At 34.5% G+C, this 18,287-nt stretch overlaps 1 protein-coding gene across 9 annotated transcripts in view; it reads right to left on the bottom strand.

The window, feature by feature from the left end:
* The window catches only part of LOC134529175 (uncharacterized), a 646,085-nt gene that overhangs the window by 435,843 nt on the left and 191,955 nt on the right, over positions 1-18,287 (bottom strand). For 8 of the 9 annotated variants that reach the window (XM_063363010.1, XM_063363001.1, XM_063363007.1 and 5 more), the window contains exons 3-6: positions 14,738-14,935; positions 10,654-10,848; positions 7,185-7,391; positions 2,555-2,743 (exon numbers count right to left, since the gene is read on the bottom strand). In XM_063363010.1, the coding sequence (XP_063219080.1) occupies positions 2,555-2,743; positions 7,185-7,391; positions 10,654-10,746 (489 nt within the window). In that variant the 5' untranslated portion in view covers positions 10,747-10,848; positions 14,738-14,935. The remainder of the gene's footprint in view (positions 1-2,554; positions 2,744-7,184; positions 7,392-10,653; positions 10,849-14,737; positions 14,936-18,287) is intronic. The other variant, XM_063363009.1, reaches the window with a different exon arrangement.

Genomic DNA, 18,287 nt, shown 5'->3' with positions numbered 1-18,287 from the left:
TTACCACTGATGGAGCACCTTCCCTTATTGGTTCAATTAATGGCTTGTTGGCTCGGGGTCGAAGAGATAAAAGCTTTCCAAACTTTTTGTCATATCATTGCATCATGCATCAGCAATCTCTTGAACATGAATGAAACCATGAAAGTAGTTGTGCAGATTGTTAAGAAAATACGGGCCCATCCTCTCCAAAGACGACTCTTCAAAGATTTGCTGGATGAATTAAAACTTCAGTATGGAGAGCTACTTCTGCATTGTGAGGTGCGTTGGCTGAGAAAGGGCAAAGTTCTTCAATGATTCATTCAACTGTTACCTGCCATTACAGCATTTTTGAAATAACATTAACACTACATGGCAAATCTTCTTGAGGATGGAAGGTGGCTTCATAATTTAGCTTTCTTAGTTGATCTCACAGAAAAACTCAATGATTTGAACATTAAACTTTAAGGGAAAGATAGGGAAATGGTTGAAATGATATCTGAAGTAGATTCTTTCATTGAAAAACTTAAATTTTGGGAGAAAAGCCTAAGAGGAGGTGATTTAAGGCACTTTCCTACCCTGAAAGCTCAAGTAGAAGCATTGGAGATCCCATATAAAAGAGAAGAACATGTAAAACTTTTGTCTCATTTGAAAAATGATTTTGACTCTAGATTTTCAGAATTCAAGAAGCTTTCTCTGATATCCCAGTTTATCTCTTTTCCATGGGCAAACCTGAATCTTGAGGATTGTACTTCCTCAATGGAGACGACGTTCAACATTGATAGAACAGCTACAGAACTCAAAATTATTACATTGAAAAATGACTTGCGTGTGAAAAGTTTTGCAGAACCAAAGACCTGTTGGCAAGTCATTCCTCAAGAGAAGTATCCAGTGCTCACTGATGTTGCACTTCGAGTGAGAGCCTTGTTTGCTACAACGTACCTATGCGAGTCTTCATTTTCCAATATGAACTTCATCAAAAATAAGTACAGGAGTAGGATAACTGATGAACATTTGGAATCATGCATTCGTCTCAGAGTAACCAGCTATTCACCAAACATCAAAGCTATTGTTAAGGAAAGTTCCTGCCAAGTTTCCCACTAAGTGGAGATATTTTTCAATGTTATTGTAATTTTTAGTATTTCGTCTATAACTAACAGACCTCCTTTAATTCAGTTATTTCTATAATTATTTCTTTATGTACTGAAACCATAAAAAGTAGGGTACCTATTTTAAAACTACCAGGAAAAAACCAAATACAGAGACTATTTTGTAAATGTGTGAAAGTAAACTTGTTTATGTATAATCGATAAAACAGAACAGTAGATCATTTCAACATGTGGCAACTTAACAGTAGATCACCTACATTTCCAGGTTGCCTACCCCTGCCGTATGATATAGTCAATTGGCATTAAAATATCTATCCTGTACTAACAATTGAATGTACCCTCTTTAGATAGTAACAGCCACGTCTTCGAATTACCGAAAAAACTCAGCGATGTGTGAAAAACAGTGAAATTAGCAACCATGCACCGCTTCTGCAGCAAGCCTCCCTACAACATGAAAGCCGTCGTAAGAAAGTATTGAATAGGAATCTAGTATTACTGTCATCCCGGTCTGAAGACAACCAAGTGAAGAAATTCCAGCAAGTCTGGAATGGACCTTACCCATGTTGGAAGTGTGTTCTTCCATCACCTTATACTTCAGCTGCCCTTCAGATCTATTCTAGTACAAGTCAACAGAGTAAAACCATATCATGGTGCCTACCACTATTCCGCCTCCCACTGCAATAGAAGAACAAAACCATATAAATTATAGTGGATTTTCTCTGTTAATTTTTTCCAAATTTACATTTTGGCCTCCATCTGTATATTAAAGCTTGGCTAAAGTAATTTTGTTGGATTTGTGTAACAATTAATTGATAATGGAGGAATAAAGTGCTCTAGTAAACGTTTCAGCGATACCTGTGGTCTTATTAATTTTCCATTATGTAGATGCAGGTACTTAAATTATGAATGTTTGTAACTTCAAATAGTTTCAAGAGCAAATATAAAATTATATTCAGGGGAGGCACTATTTTTGTGGTCTTAATCATAATGTTACTGTTTTAGACAGTGGAATGCAAGATGTTAAACGATTTTCTAATTCTTATAAGGATTTTATTTTTTCAGTACTTAATTTAATACCACAGTAAAATTATATGAGGTAAGGATTTAAATATATATATGTAACATGATAAATTTTTTCATTAAAGAAAAAATAACAGTAAAATTTATATTTTTGTTACCATTATCTTGAGCAATACAGATAGTATAATTCAATTATTTGCCAATAAATCTTTTTAAAAAAAATTAACATTTAAAAAAATAAATAGATACCTCACACAATCTAGGGTGATTGTAACTCCATGATTTTAATGAAAGCTTCAAATGTTATATAACTGGGCAATGTACTGTACCTGTATCTTACAGCAGTGTTGTAGTGTATTGAATTAACATCAAAGTCAAATGACATATTGTGAAATCAACAACAAATGTATTATTTCACATTCTCACATAAAAGAATAAATTTTACTAACCTGGTCAAATTCACCATCATATAGAATAGGTTCCGTCACTTCATCAGGGTCATCGGATGACGAATTACACGGCGTTGGGGGTTTTACTTTCACTATTTCAAGAGCAAATGTTACACGACATGGTTTAGTTCTCTTCTCAACACGGGACGACTTAACATCTGATGAGGTGGTTTTCTTGGTTTTGGGATCCTGCAAAAAAAATCAAAAAAGTTATAGTATCCTACTAACCACTATAGCATCAGAGACAATTTATAAATAAACCTGGAAAAATTATATAATTCAGTTTTTACTATCATCACATTTATTACTTTATTTAAACCTTATTTTGTTATAAGAAAATTACAATATACAATCTATTCTTGAATTTAAGGGAATAAAGTTTAAGCTCTAAGCATAAATTGTACACAAATAATATCAATGTAATGTACAACATTGTGGTGTAAATATCTATGTTGATAGCCAAATGGGCAGACGGCCGGAGGTGTGAGAGGGTATGGTTGGTTGTGCAGTAAAAAAACTGTGATGTTTGGGGCAATTTTAATTGCAATCAGTTGGTTAAGGATTATGTGCAGACATAATAGTGATAACGAGAATTGTTCGTAGGAGCTCTTGCAAGATAAGGGTTAAAATAATGGGGATATAGAATGATGGCTACCGATGGAGTGATTGGAGAATTCATGATGGGTCGGGACACTTGGGAGTCATATCAGGAAACAATTTTTATTTCATTGCCAATAAAATGAAAACCGATTACCAAAGTGTAGAGGTGTTCTGTATTGAATACTTATGATTAGAAAACCATCATAGATTCTCTCTCATGGGAGACCATAGGTATTTTCTGCAGGAAATGCCTCGTTGTAAGGGTTAAGAAATTTATCTCATGTTGTGTCTTTGTGCGAGATGTGTTGTGATTGGTTGTGGAGGTCACATGACTGCTTGTTCTCTGCATGGTGGCGGGCAGTCACTTAGCTTCTCTGTCTTTAGTCGCTGTTCAAGTACTGTGCCAAAAGGACATTGGGGGGCAGCAGCTCATCAACATGTTATGAGTGCACAGAGGCAGACATTTTCATGTCTGGATGCCACAACTAAGTTGTAACCTTGTTTTCTTTTGAAGTTTCGGAAGTTTGACTAGAAATTAGGCCCAAGACATGAGGCGCAGGCCTGCGTAGACCTTGTGCGGAGCTAACTTGTAAAGGACATGTATCCTTTTTTTGGTAAGAAGAATAAACATCAAAAATCATCTCAACACTTTTGAGTATCACCAATAATAGTTTTGATTCATTTAACAGCCATATACAGAACTTTACACCAAACTGCATGCAACTTCTGATTAATTTGGTTTCAAGTATTTATGTATTTTTTCAATTCAGGGCATGGCTAGCCGGTGAGGTCTAAATTGGCACGACACAACTTTGTTTGTAAAAAAAAAACATTTACAATTGTCTTGTATTCACTTTTTATTAATTGCAGTAACAGTAACAGTATTTTTTTTTTCTGAAAATAATCAGACAATAATTTTTCTTTAAAAATTCTTCTATGTCATTTAAACGAAAACACTTACTGATGGGTTTAATCCATTCTTAGGTCATAACTGTATATGATGTGATGTTTTACATTAGGACTGTAACTTACCATTTAATATATTTTTATGTGAGGTTTGAAAAAGGTTTTATCAATGTTATTATCATTGATGAAATTTTAAATTTTAGCAGTTTGCATACCTTCAGAAATTATTGTAAACATTTGATAACTAAAGGAGAGCCTTATAGTATTATTAATTTACTTTTACTTGTTTTATTGGAAAAAGTTATATAATATAATCTCTGCCTAAACAGATAAACACACATATTAGGTCAGGCTAAAATATGGACCAAAAATAGTAATTATGATAATAAGTGATAATGATTGCTAACACTTCACAGCCATCAATTGCATCCCTACACAAAACATGGAATCTGGTTCCATTTCAGAGTGGCCACCAAAATTTGATTTTTAAATTCATGCACATTTACAGCTTTTCAAGGAAAAAATTAAGTTTTTCGAGGAATTTGCTTTATGGTGAAACTACGCAAATTTAAGATGCTGATATAAAGTTATGTACTAACGACATATGCCCTATACTTATTTTCCAACAAAAGACAGCATTAACAAAATAATTATTGTTTCTGAGCTGCTGGAACTTAAAAAAAAATATACTTGAATAGAATAATTCCCAAACTATGTACCCAAACAAAAATGATTAAAATACATAGTCATGTGGCAGATTAAATTTTGATGTGCCTTTATTGGCTTATTACTGAAACGTAAGCTACTTATTAAAATATCAGAAAAAATTTAAATAGTATTCATGGGCACTTTTATATTTTAAGATTCATAGTTTTAATTTCAAATTATTAAGCTAATATATCTTACATTTTGTTGCACGCCATAACATTATTAATAGCTGAGAATAAAGCTAATAATGGTAGGCAAGAACCACTCCAGAAAACTACGCAAAAATTTATTATGCTCCTGCTCTAGTCAATGCAGATCCTGAGTTTGCGAATAAAGTAAACATTGGCTATGTACATTTTCATGTGCTCATCGAAATACTTGCATATTTTTATTTATGAATATAAGCTTTCAAAAAATTGCCATTTCATTAACTATTTGTGGCACATTTTATAAATATAAATTTTTTATTAGGTAGAACTATACCTTCTAACAAAATAAAATACAACATAATTAAAGAAAATAAAAGTAAAAAATGTGTGAATACCACCCTCTTGTTTATGCTCTCAAACACATTTTCAGCCAGCCAAATTTTGTGAGTGAGCATGTTTTAACAAAATACTTTGCTTTTTGCTTGTTAATATGTATTATTTCATGTATTATATATTTTCAATGAACCCGAATAGTGTTTACTGCACCTTTGCACATTGGATAAACCTTTGATTTGGCATATGTCGTTCATGTCATCACAAAACAATGGCAAATGGAATCCACACACCCTGCCAGCCTGCTGATGACCCCAAATATTAAAGTTGACAATCTTGACACATAAAGAGTGACATCACAAACATACGATTTCAGAATCAGGTAGGGTCTCGTCTGAAGACCACCTAATTGTACCAGGGCTTTAAATATGTTTAAGCTGATAAGAAACAAAGCTTGAACTCTTACATGTAAATGGTAAGAAATATTTTTTATCAGTATTGAAAGAGCCAGTTAAGTATGCAATTAACAATTTGTGATACAAAATTTACTTACATTTTCCCCATGCAAAACCGTAACATAACACTATTGACATACAAGAGAAGATAAACATCTCAACTTGATCATTGTGCACAAAAATAAGAATAACTCTTCTGAACAGCATTTTGGCGAAAATATATTTTTCACAAACTACAACGATTTTGGAATGTAGTAGCTCGTCTGTACAAACTAAAACAAGAAAAAAGATTCTGGGCATTTATTGCATCATATCATAAAATTGGACGGAAGCTGTATACGAAATTCAATAAATAGGAAAAAAAAACCATTAGGTAAAATTAACATCTCATAAGCAACGTCTCAATAATTTGGATGCACTTTATAGGTATTAAAAATCATATTCACTGTACGTCTACAATTTAAACCGTTGACGATGCGAATGCCCAAGGACGTTAAGGTATTCAATTGTTTGGTGATCAGCCGCCAATTTTCAATATGGACGTAGTCGTTAAAATTAATCAAAGTTGACAAAACCACTTTAAAGCATAACTGCAACCAATTAACAAACAGTAATAAGAATTACTGGTCTTTTGTTAATTTGAAATAAAATTCTAATATCATCAAAAGTCTGAATTTGATATAACCTGTAAGACTAGCAGACATATTATCTGTGAAAGTGAAAATGAAATTCCCGGCGACAAAATGTATTTTATGCATAATTTCAGGTTTTTTCCAGACGACGAAGATTCATGCATACATCCCGCTTTTCCCAAAAATCAAGGCTAGTGGCCACCCTGCATTAAGTGTTTTGTTAGGGGCACAATCCTTGTGCTATGCTCTGGAAAAAGTGTTAAGACCATTCTTTGATTAAATATAGAGATGAAGATTTACAGTGAGAATGAGGGTGAACATCTTAATCATGTCAGATCTTTTAAGGAAGCGGGCATCTCCGTGAACAGGATAAGGTCATATGGGGGCTCAACCATGCAAAAGTTCTTGGGTTCATTGTACAAAATGGGAAAATGATATTTGATCCGAACAAGAACAGTTATATCACAACCTTTACTACTCAAAACAATGTTCGTCGGGTAGAAATTTTCAAAATATGATGGATAATATGCTAAATTTGTTCCACAATCATCTGAAAAGGCCGCCTCCTTCAATATTTAAAGAAGGGAGTAAATTAATAATTTTGTATGGGGTGAAGAACAAAAATAACATTTTAAGGAAATAAATAGATGCCTTACACTCCTCAGTTGTTGTTAACTTCCAGTTTTTTGAAAGCTTCAATACGTACCTAATTCACTTTAAAATTGAATTGTATCTGTATTTTTAATAGTGTTGAGGTGTATCGACTATAGACAAATGACACATTGTAAAAACAACAAATGTATTATTTTACATTCTCACATAAAGTAATAATAAGAATATTACAAACCTTGCCATGATCACCATCTTGTCCAGTAGGTACCGTTGCTTTACTTGTGATGTCAGATGTCGAACCTTTTGGCTTTCGGGCTCTTACTTTCACTATATCATACATTGATAATGAATAACCTGGTGGAGTTACCGTCTGAACTACATCATGGGACGATGTACTAACTGAAGGTGTGGCTATGGTTAATAATTCGGGATCCTGCAAATTCTGAAAACAAAACAACACATTTAAAAAAATTAAAGTATCCTACTCCCCATTGTAACAACTGAGAGAATTAAAAAAATAAAACATGGAATAATAATACTATAGTTTAGTGGTAAACATCATCACATCTACAACATAATTTAAACCACATTTTGCTATTAAAAAAACTTATAATATACAAATTATTCCTGAATATAAGGGAATAAAGTATAATCTATCAGCATATATTGTCAAAAAATAACATAAATATAATGATTATCACTGTGGTGTAAAATTTCTAGGTTTGCAGCCAACTGCGCAGGCGGCCGAAGGTGTGAAAGGTTATGGTTGGTTGTGCAGTAAACAAACGGCGATGTTTGGGCAACGAGAATTGCAATCCATCAGGTAGTTAAGGAACAGTGCAGACATAACAGTGTTTGTAAGAGAGCCTGCGAGAATAAGGATTATGGAGCTATGTCGATAGCATGATGGCTAGCGTCGGTGTGATTGGAGAATTCATGGTGGATCGGGACACGTGGGGGTCATATTGGGAAACAATTAAGTTCTATTTTATTGCAAATAAAATCGTCACCGTTGATGCAAAGCGTGCGATGGCTTTTGCAGTTTTTGGGTTGGTGCTGTTCGACTTGGTAATGTGTTTAATCGCACCTAAAAAAATTGATTAAGTGCAACTTACAACTTGTTTACAAAGCTCATGGTGCACTTTGAGCCCAAGCCCCTCGAGATCGTAAAGACGTACAAATTTCTAAAACAAGATCAACGTAAAGGGAAGGTATAGCAGTGTATATAGCACAGTTGCGATGCTTAAGTATGCATTACAACTTCCCAAATCTGGAACAAATGTTACGGGACCAGCAGGTGTGTGGGATGCATGACAGGGCGATACAGCACACCATATTGGCAAGAATAAGCCCACTTTAAAGGATGCTGTTAACAACAGCATGACAGCATAGCCAGCAGAAAGAAATGTGTCGCACTGAACTGCCAGAAACATTAAGAGCTTTTCAGAGGTTAAGTCTAGATATTGTTTATCCTATGCTGAAACACAAGAGAAAATCATTATTTTCAAACAATTATCAATCCTTTTTCTAGATATTTGGTAATGAAAACCACATTCACCTGAAACATATGAAAATACAGCTAATATTTGATTTGAACTAAAATCTGAAAACTCAAGTTCCTGATGCAATAAATTTACATCAAGGTGAACAACTTTCTCTCTGAACTAATGACACAGATATGCTTACTGTTACGTGTGCAAAAGTTAAGAATTATTCCAGGATATCCCTAGGGATACGGCAGAAGTCAAAGAGTTCATCGAACAATTACTAAGTTGATGAACTGTCATCATGTCAACAGTTGCAATAACTGGAATGTCTATTTGCCATATGTTTGTGCTGCCTATAACAGCCAAGTACATGCAAGTTCACCGATCAGCCACTACAATATTGTCAATTTGCATTAAAATATCTACCCTGTACACACACTTGAATGTAACTTCTTTAGATAGTAACAGGCACGTCTTCGAGATAGCGAAAAAAACCTCAGTGATATGTGGAAAACAGTGACATAATGCAACCATGCATCACTTCCGCAGCAAGCCTCCCTACCACAAGAAATCCGTCGTAAGAAAGTATTGAATAGGCATCTAGTATTTCTGTTGAAGAAATTCTAGTAAGTCTGGAATGGATTTTACCCATGTTGGTAGTGTGTTCTTCCAACACCCTTATACTTCAGCTGCCCTTCAGATCTATTCTAGTACAAGTCAACCGAGTAAAACCATATCGCGGTGCCTACCACTATACCACCTCCCACTTCAATAGAAAAACAAAACCATAAAAATTAAAGTGGGTTTTCTTTGTTAATTTTTTACAAATTTACATTTTAGTCCTCCATCTGTAAATTAAAGCTTGGCTTAAGTGACTATTTTGGTTATTATGTAACAATTAATTGTTAATGAAGGAATAGAGTGCTCTGCTAAACAGTTCAGAGATACCTGTACTCTTATTTCTTTTTCATTTTGTGGCTGCAGCTACTTAACTTATGATTGTTTGTAACTTCATACGATAGCAAGGGAAAATAGAGAATTTTTTACAAATTAAGGAAAAGAATTTAAGTTAAATTTACATATTTTGTTACTATTAGGTTGGAGCAATATGGGTAGTTTTTTCAATGATTTTTATATAAACCTTTAATAAATTATTAATCTGCCTGAAATATACTCGTACAATAATCTATTAAGGGTTTGTGTAAGGAATTTTCGATGTCATAACAAATAAAACAGGATCACATGAGGAGGAGACTTATCTAGTACCATTTAAGGACATCATACATGTACTGCAGATCCCCTACAAAGTGGTCTCACAAAGCAAAAGGAATTATGGAAACACTTATAAGAAAGTAAAAGTATTTCCTTCTTCTAAGAGCATGAACAAGAGCCCAACCTTCCCGGTGCATAAATGAAATACAGGCTTCTGATTAATTGTAGGGAGTTTGGCTAACATATATTGGTAGATCCCTTTCCAATTAGCAGGAGAGGAAATATTTTTCAACATTGCTGGAGGTAAGTGGATCACCGTACTTGATCAGAATTACGCATAACACCAGTGTCAATTACATCCCGACAAGAAACATGTTTTTGCCTTTGTGATGCCACAGGGAGTTAAAGAATGAAATCGGGTTCCCTTCAGTGTTTCGTTAGGAGCACAATCCTTGTGTTGTGCTCTGAAGAAAGTGTTGAGACCATACAATGGCAACTTCGAGGTAATTTGTATTGATGATGATTTATAGCGAGAATGAGGCTGAACATCTTAATCATGTCACATCTTTGAATGAAGCGGTCATCTCCGTAAATCAGAATAAGGTCATTTGGGGGCTTAACCATGCAAAGCTTCTTGGGTACATTGTACAAAATTAAGAAATGATGCTTAATCGTGACAAGAACAATTATAGCACAATCTTTAGTACTCACAAAAATGTTAGTGGGGTGAGAAAATTTTGAAATTTAATGGATACTATGCTAAATTTGTTCCACAATCATCTGAATAGGTCGCATCCTTAAATATTTGAGAAAGGAAAAAAATTAATAAATTTTGTATGAGGTGAAGAACTAAAAGAATATATTACGGAAATAAAAGATGCCTTACAGCCCTCGGGTGCTGTAGTTTCCAAACAAATGTTTCTAAGACAAATGTTACATTGTGAAAACAACAATAAATATGTTATTTCACATTCTCGCATAGTCATAGTAAGAATGAATATTAACCTTGTTAAGTTCACCAATAATTGGAGTGACTTCTATCCACTCATCTGTGTCATCCGACGAAACATTTGGCGTTGGGTCTCTTACTTCCACCATATCCTCTGGTGATTTTGTATGACATGGCGTATTTATCCTCTGAACTATATGATGGGATGACTTATCATCTGTTGAGCCGGTATTTTCGGGATCTTGCAATTTCTAAAAGCCAAACAAAACATTAAAATCAAATTACAGTATCCGACTCACCATTGTAACATCTGAGAGATTTAAAAAAATAAAACTGAAATAATGATTTACTTCACTGCAAAACATCATGATATCTATTAAATAATTTAAACATCATTTTGTTATTTAAGAAACTTACAATATACAAACTCTTCTTCTATTAAAGGAAACAAAGTTTAAGCTTTTAGCATATATTGTCAAGAAATAACATAACTGTTATGTATGACATTTTAATGTAAAATATCTAGGTTGGTAGCCAAAAGGGCGGGCGGCCTGAGGTGTGAGAGGTTATGCTTGGTTGTGCAGTAAACAAACGGCAATATTTGAGTCAATTAGAATTGCAACCCATCAGGTAGTTAAGGATTATGTGCAGATTTAACAGTGGCGATGAGGATTGTTCTTAAGAGTGCCTGCGAGAATACGGGTTATGAGGCTATATGGATAGCATGATGGCAACCGTCGGTGTGATTGGAGAATTCATGGTTGATAGGGACATGTGGGGGTTATATCGGGAAACAATTCAGTTTTATTTTGTTTCAAATTAAATCGACACTGATGACGCAAAGGGTGCGATGTTGTTTACAGTTTTTGGGTCGGTGATGTCCGACTTGGTAATGTGTTTAACCGTACCTAACAAAACTGATGAGGTGCAACTCAGAGAAGTGTTTACGAAGCTCACGGTGCACTTTGATACGAAGCCCAGCGAGATCGAGTAGACGTACAAGTTTTTCAAACAAGATCAACATTTATTTAGCACAATTGCAAAGCATTGCAACTTCCTGAATCTGGAACCAATGTTACAGAACTAGCTGGTGTGTGGAATGCAGGACAGGGCGGTATAGCACACACTCTTGGTGAGAATAAGCTCACTTTAAAAGATGCTGTTGACAAGGCCATGGCAACAGAAGCGGCAGGGAAGAATGTGTGGCACTTCAGAAGTGAGACATGTCAGTCCACCAGTAACTATCACCCTAAAGACGAAGCCAAGCCTACCTTTAGAAAAAGTTGGTCAGTGCCATTTGCTATCAGACATATGGTTGAAGTAGCATTTGACAAACTTGTGGCAAGAGGAGTATATGAGCCTTTCCTTTGTAATGCTGCAAGACCCTGTACTACCCATTTATTAAATGGTTTAATTAATTATTCAATATGTTGTCCTATAATCAATACTATAGTTAGTTGTTCTAATACAATTTAAATAATACATTTTTATTCCATGTAAGAAAAATTCCTGTGTTTGAAATCTTTTTTATAATCATAATTTATATTATTAAATCCTTTTCATGTTATACTGATGAATTGCTTGATGTGTAATAAATAAGTCCCTAGCCTTTGTGTTTACTTGTTTGTTGGTAAATTTATTATTATATGTTTTTTAACCAATTTTTAAATATGATTTTTTTTTCTTTGCTCATAAATGAGAATATTTAAGAAATTTTCTTTAGTACTTAGTTTTTACATGATTGTTGTAGTATCTGATGATACAGCTCCGACTCTGTTCACATTCTCTGTGCTTTAGAGATTATAAAACAGGAAATTTCAGAATTTTTCCAGTTAGAACGTTTGAGTTCAATAGTGTACATTACAGATGGGGCAGCTGGACATTTCAAAAATACATTTCAACTGCATGAACTATGTAAAAATACTCAAGCTGTTAAAAAAAATTGATTTTTTCTGCTACAGGGCATGGCAAACTTGCATGTGCTGCAATAAGCAGTTTGTGTAAACACTTTGCAACTAAGTTCAATCTTTGGGCGGCTGTGTGTGTTAATTATTGACACAAAGCTTCGCTACGAATTCTTCAAAGATATATAATGTTAATGTGCATATACTTTTATTCTGTTCATCATGTATATACTTAAATAAAAATGTTTTTTTTTTTATATATTTTGATTAAATGTGATGTTTAGAAAAAGTTGTTAATAAATGTGCTGGCTTTTTGTAAGTTATAACAAATAGTTATCTAGTAAGTAATAAATAAGATATGATATAATATAAACAAATACAGTCAAGTGCCCATACTTGGGACATATCATTACAAATTATAAAACATGAATAACAAATCTTACCTTACATTCATCCAGTGTTCTTTGATTAAACATTTGATCAATATGATAATACAAAGCACGTGATCTTGCTGAACAGATGTAGCCTAAGTTCAAAGCACATGATCTTCCTGAAAGGATGTAGCCTAAGTTATAACTGACAAAATATGTTACTGTGAAATATGATAACTTTTGATGGCTTGCATGTATATTGACAAAAAATAATGAGAATAATGAAGTTAAAGTTAGTTTTTTACATCCCAAAGGACCTGCTGCTTCCTTTTTTTATCCAACACCAAGAGCCGATATACTAGACATTAGAACTGAAGATCTTCTTAAAAAGGTTGAACCTTGTACAGCAACTGGGAGAACTTTTACACTCACTAAAGAAGAGATTGTAGAGACATCAGACCTGCTTGAACGAAGTATGCCACAACCTAAGTGAAAACTGTAAATAATTAAATATATACTAAACAGATTTTTTCATGAGCAATTATATGTTTTGTCAGTTATAACTTAAGCTACATCCTTTCAGCAAGATCATGTGCTTTGAACTTAGGCTACATATGTTCAGGAAGATCACGTGCTTTGTATTATCATATTGATCAAATGTTTAATCAAAGAACACTGGATGAATGTAAGGTAAGATTTGTTATCCATGTTTTATAATTTGTAAAAAAATTTTAGTCTATAACAATAAAATTTGAATACTTTACTAAGTCAAAATTTTATGTAAAATTATGCTACTCTTCCTTGCTGCAACTATTTCTTAAGGCGGCATGGTATCTGAACCAGAGCTAAATGCATTAATTAAAAACTGAAGGTTACTTGAAGCCAAAACTTCTGCCTTGGTAATTTAGAACATTTAATTGCTGCGGAAGAAACAACGCTCGAGAATTGTCTTTTTAGGACGTCTGCTAATAAAGTTGGCAAATAACATTATGTAGGATTGTTGTTTTGCAGTTTTTCAATTTTGTCTTCCAAAAACCAATAACGTCCAACTGACGCTTAAAGCATTTATTTATCTACCACGCCCCCTTAAGCATCTACTAAACTTCTAATTTTTATTTACTCATGATCCCATTGATTCTCCACCTTGAAATTTGGCACAAATCTAACCAATATATGTAGCAATAACATACTTTTTTTAAAAAAAAAAATCGAAAATGGTGTTTTTTATAAATTCAATATTAAAAAATTTGAAAACAAATAAAAATTATTTTTTTTTCCAAAGTTGGTCATGTTACATATTAAATTGAAGCCCATTCAATGACCTTTAAAATGAGCTGTCAAACAGCCTTCTAGCACCATTAGTTGGAAACCTACAAGTATTTGAGTGATCCAAAACATTGCTAAAATTGGCTATTTTTGCAATTTTCAAAAATTTATACAAAAAAAACTACTCAAGATATTTTTTTTAGAAAAAATAGATTTATAATGTATTTAGTTGATATTACCAATATACAAAAAATCATATAAATCTGAAACATTAAGTTTCTAAATTAATTTTTCATTGGTTGATTTGATATGGAATGACTCAGAAGGGAGATAATTTATAAATTTTGTATTGGGTGAAGAACTAAAAGAATATTTTTAGGAAATAAATAGATGCCTTAATACCCTCGGTGTTATTACTTCCAGATTTTAATGAAAGCTTCAATCAGTATTTTACAGTGCATTGCACTGTACATTATCTAACAGGAATGTTGTTGAGTATTGAATATACATCTAAGACCTATTTTACATCATGAAAACCACAACAGATGTGTTATCTTACATTCTGACATAAAGTTATAGTAAGAATAAATATTACGAACCTCGCCATGATCACCATCTTGTGGAGTAGGTTCCGTAGCTTCATCTGGGTCATCGGACGACGAATCGTACGACGCTGTGTTTCTAACATCCTCTCTATCATCCGGCACTGATGTAAGTGCTGGCAAATCTAGGTATTCAACTAACACACGAGGTGATAAATCACCTCTTGAGCTGAATCTGGACAATGCATCACGATCCTGCATATTAAAAACAAAACATCCAAAACAATTACAGTATCCTACTCACCATTGTAACAACTGAGAGAATTTAAAAAATTAAACTGGAATAATAAAGATACAATTTAGTGGAAAACATTTTCATATCTATTACATAACTTAAACCTCATTTATTAACTTAAGAAACTTACAGTATACTAAATATTCTTGAATTTAAGGGAACAAAGTTTAAGCTTTCAGCATATATTGTCAAGAAATAACATAATTGCTACGTATGACATTGTAATGTAAAATATCTAGGTTGGTTGTGCAGTAAACAAACGGCGATGTTTGGGTCAATGAGAATTGCAACCCATTAGGTGATTAAGTATTAGGTGCAGACATAACAGTGGCAATAAGGACTGTTCGTAAGAATGCCTGCGAGAATATGGATTATGGGGCTAAATAGATAGCATGATGGCTACCGTCAGAGTGACTGGAGAACTCCTGGCAGGTCGGGACATATGGAAGTCATATCGGGAAACATTCCAGGTTTATTTTATTGCAAATAAAATAGACACCGATGACGGAAAGCGTGCGGTGTAATTTTACCGTTTGTGGGTCGTACTGTCCGACTTGGTCATGTGTCTAATTGCACCTAAAGAAACTGATACGGTGTAACTCAGTGAAGTGTTTACCAAGCTCACTGCGCATTTTGAGCAGAATCTCATTGAGATCGTGGAGACATACTAATTTTTCAAACAAGATCAACCTGAAGGGAAAGGTATAGCAGAGTATTTAGCAGAGTTGCAACGCTTAAGAACAATTGCATGTTCCCGAATCTGTAACAAATATTACGTGACTGGCTGGTGTGTGCAATGCAGGACAGGGCAGTACAGCACACCATGTTGATAAGAATAGGCTCACTTTAAAGGATGCTGTTCACATTGTGATGACAGCAGAGGCGGCAGGGAGGAATTTGTCACACTTAAGAAGTGAGACAAGTACAGAGGTACGTCTATGTGATAGTGACCACAGTGCAGTGCATGTGGTTTCAGGAGAAAGAGGTACAGACTAGGGCAAGCAGATGGAGCTTGTAGAGAGAAGAAAATATCTCCACTAATCACTTAAGCAGCCATGTTAGCGTGTTAGTGATGTTCGGTACCATATATTCAGAAGAATATTGTATGCATGTAATGACAGCATGCCATTACTGTTACAGGCGAGGTCACATGGAAGATGCATCAATTAAGAAAAAGAAGCTAAACTCAAACAGTAGCATGCAAGGAAAGGTAGGTGGAACAGTTAACACTGGCAGGATGCACATGCTGTCTGATAAGGCAATTATGCCTACAGGAGCAAGAGCATGATGGCACTTAGGCAGTGTACAGTTTGTATAACCTTCAGGCATTGAAAACTAGAGCACAATTAGTTGTAAATCTGTTGCTCGATGGACACAATCACAGAATGAAAGTAAATACGGACGCCAGTTTTTCAGTTATCAGCGAGGAGACATACAAATCTGTGTGGCTGGAACGGCCATTCTTGCACAATTGTAATATTGCCTTGCGCACGTGATCGCGAGAACAGTTGAAGGTAAAAATAAAGAAAAGGGTTGAGGTGAGTGAGAGTAACAGAAGAAATGTGATGCTTCCCTTGTTGGGATCTGAGGGTAATGGGCCCAGTTTTCGTGGAAAAAATTGGTTTCATACATTGGATATTTCAGTTTAGGGTATATATTTACAATGACTGAGGGAAAAATGAATGCGGATGGGGTAGATGGGAATGGGTCAAGTTCAGTGCAAGGTGAAAACCGGTGGGTAATGGTCCTGATATAAAAATATCCTAGAGTGTTTGACAAACGTGATCTGGGACAGTATAACTGTCCACCAGTAACTATCACCCTTAAAGATGAAGCCAAGCCTATCTTTAGAAAAAGTCAGTCAATGCCATTTGCTATCAGAAAGAAGGTAGGAGTGGCAATTGACAAACTCGTGGCAAGGAGTATATGAGTCTATCCCCTTTAATGCTGTAAGAGTGTGCCCTCCCCATTTATTAAATGATTTAATTAATAATTAATTATATTGTCTTATACTCAATACTATGGTATGTTTTTCTGATACAATTTAAATAATATATTTTTATTCCTTTTAAGAAATATTCCTGTGAATACCATAATTTTATAATCATAATTTAAATTATTTCATGTTTTTCAAATTATTGGGATGATATGCTTGTTTTGTAATAAATAAGTTGCTAGGTCTTTGTCTACGTGTTTGTTGGTAATTTTATGTTTATATGTGATAAAAACATATTTAAGTATGTTTTTGTTTTACTTTGTTCATAAATGAGAATATTAAAGTAATTTTTTTAATACTTGGATTTTGCCATGATTCTTTGTCTGAAAACTGATGCAATAGTTTGGTCTGTTGCACAAGTAGGAAATGAGGGAGAGACGTAAAATTCTGTAACTATGGGAAAAAGTATTGGAAGACGTCGGCGGCTGTTGCTATGCGCCCATAATTGCTGGTAATTTGGTAAGGAATTTTTGTGACTGCTTAAACGTAAGGTAAACAAGACCACACAATTTTTTTCTTAGTGTAATCTTTGTCAAAAATGGCTCACGAGGTGTAAGAAATTGTATCCTGCTATGGTTTTAGGAGTGCTGTGCTGTGATTGGCTGTGAGGCCGTGCACCAGCTTAGTTGTCCGGGTGGTACGCACCTGCACGTAGCCTCAGGTAATGTTTGTCTGGATGAGGTACCAGTAGGGTGCAGTTTAGCAAGGCCTCAAAAAAGCTAATAGGTATGTAAGTTAAGAGTGAATTTTGCAGCTGTATTCCGGGCACTACCGCATATAATCAACCTGTTTTCGTGTTTGGACCTTTGAATCTAGTAATTTTCGACCACAGTCGTCGGGTACAGCCCAATACAAAGCTCGAGTGATCGCGGCTTTGTTCCAAAGACATAGTCTTTGAGCTTCATACCGTAAGGGTGTAACCACGGGACTTAACTATGAACTATATGTACTTAATTATTCATTCTTTGGTACCTGCAAACAGTGAACTTGTTGGTGCAGTGATCAGTGAAGAGGTTATGTACAACGTGTTTGTAAATCCTATATATACTTTTTCGGGTGGTTGCAACATGGCTTCCACAATGACTGTGAAATTTCTACAAGAACAAATAAAAATATGTTAATATCAGTTTGTGTCTGAGAGACATTATTTCAGTAAAGAATCAACAACCGTACCAATTTCTTCGGAAATAACTTGACTTTTCAGCTCCAAATTTATTTATGCAAGTGTTTATGAATATCCATTTCAGGCAGAATTTTGAGCTAGCCCGGGAGGTCTGTAGTGTTACAATTGGCGCCCAAAGTGAGGTGCCATATAT

Source organism: Bacillus rossius, chromosome 2, assembly GCF_032445375.1.
Source record: "Bacillus rossius redtenbacheri isolate Brsri chromosome 2, Brsri_v3, whole genome shotgun sequence".
Taxonomy (NCBI): Eukaryota; Metazoa; Arthropoda; class Insecta; order Phasmatodea; family Bacillidae; genus Bacillus; species Bacillus rossius.
The sequence above is the reverse complement of the archived record's forward strand: the minus strand, read 5'-3'. Positions and strand labels throughout refer to the sequence as shown.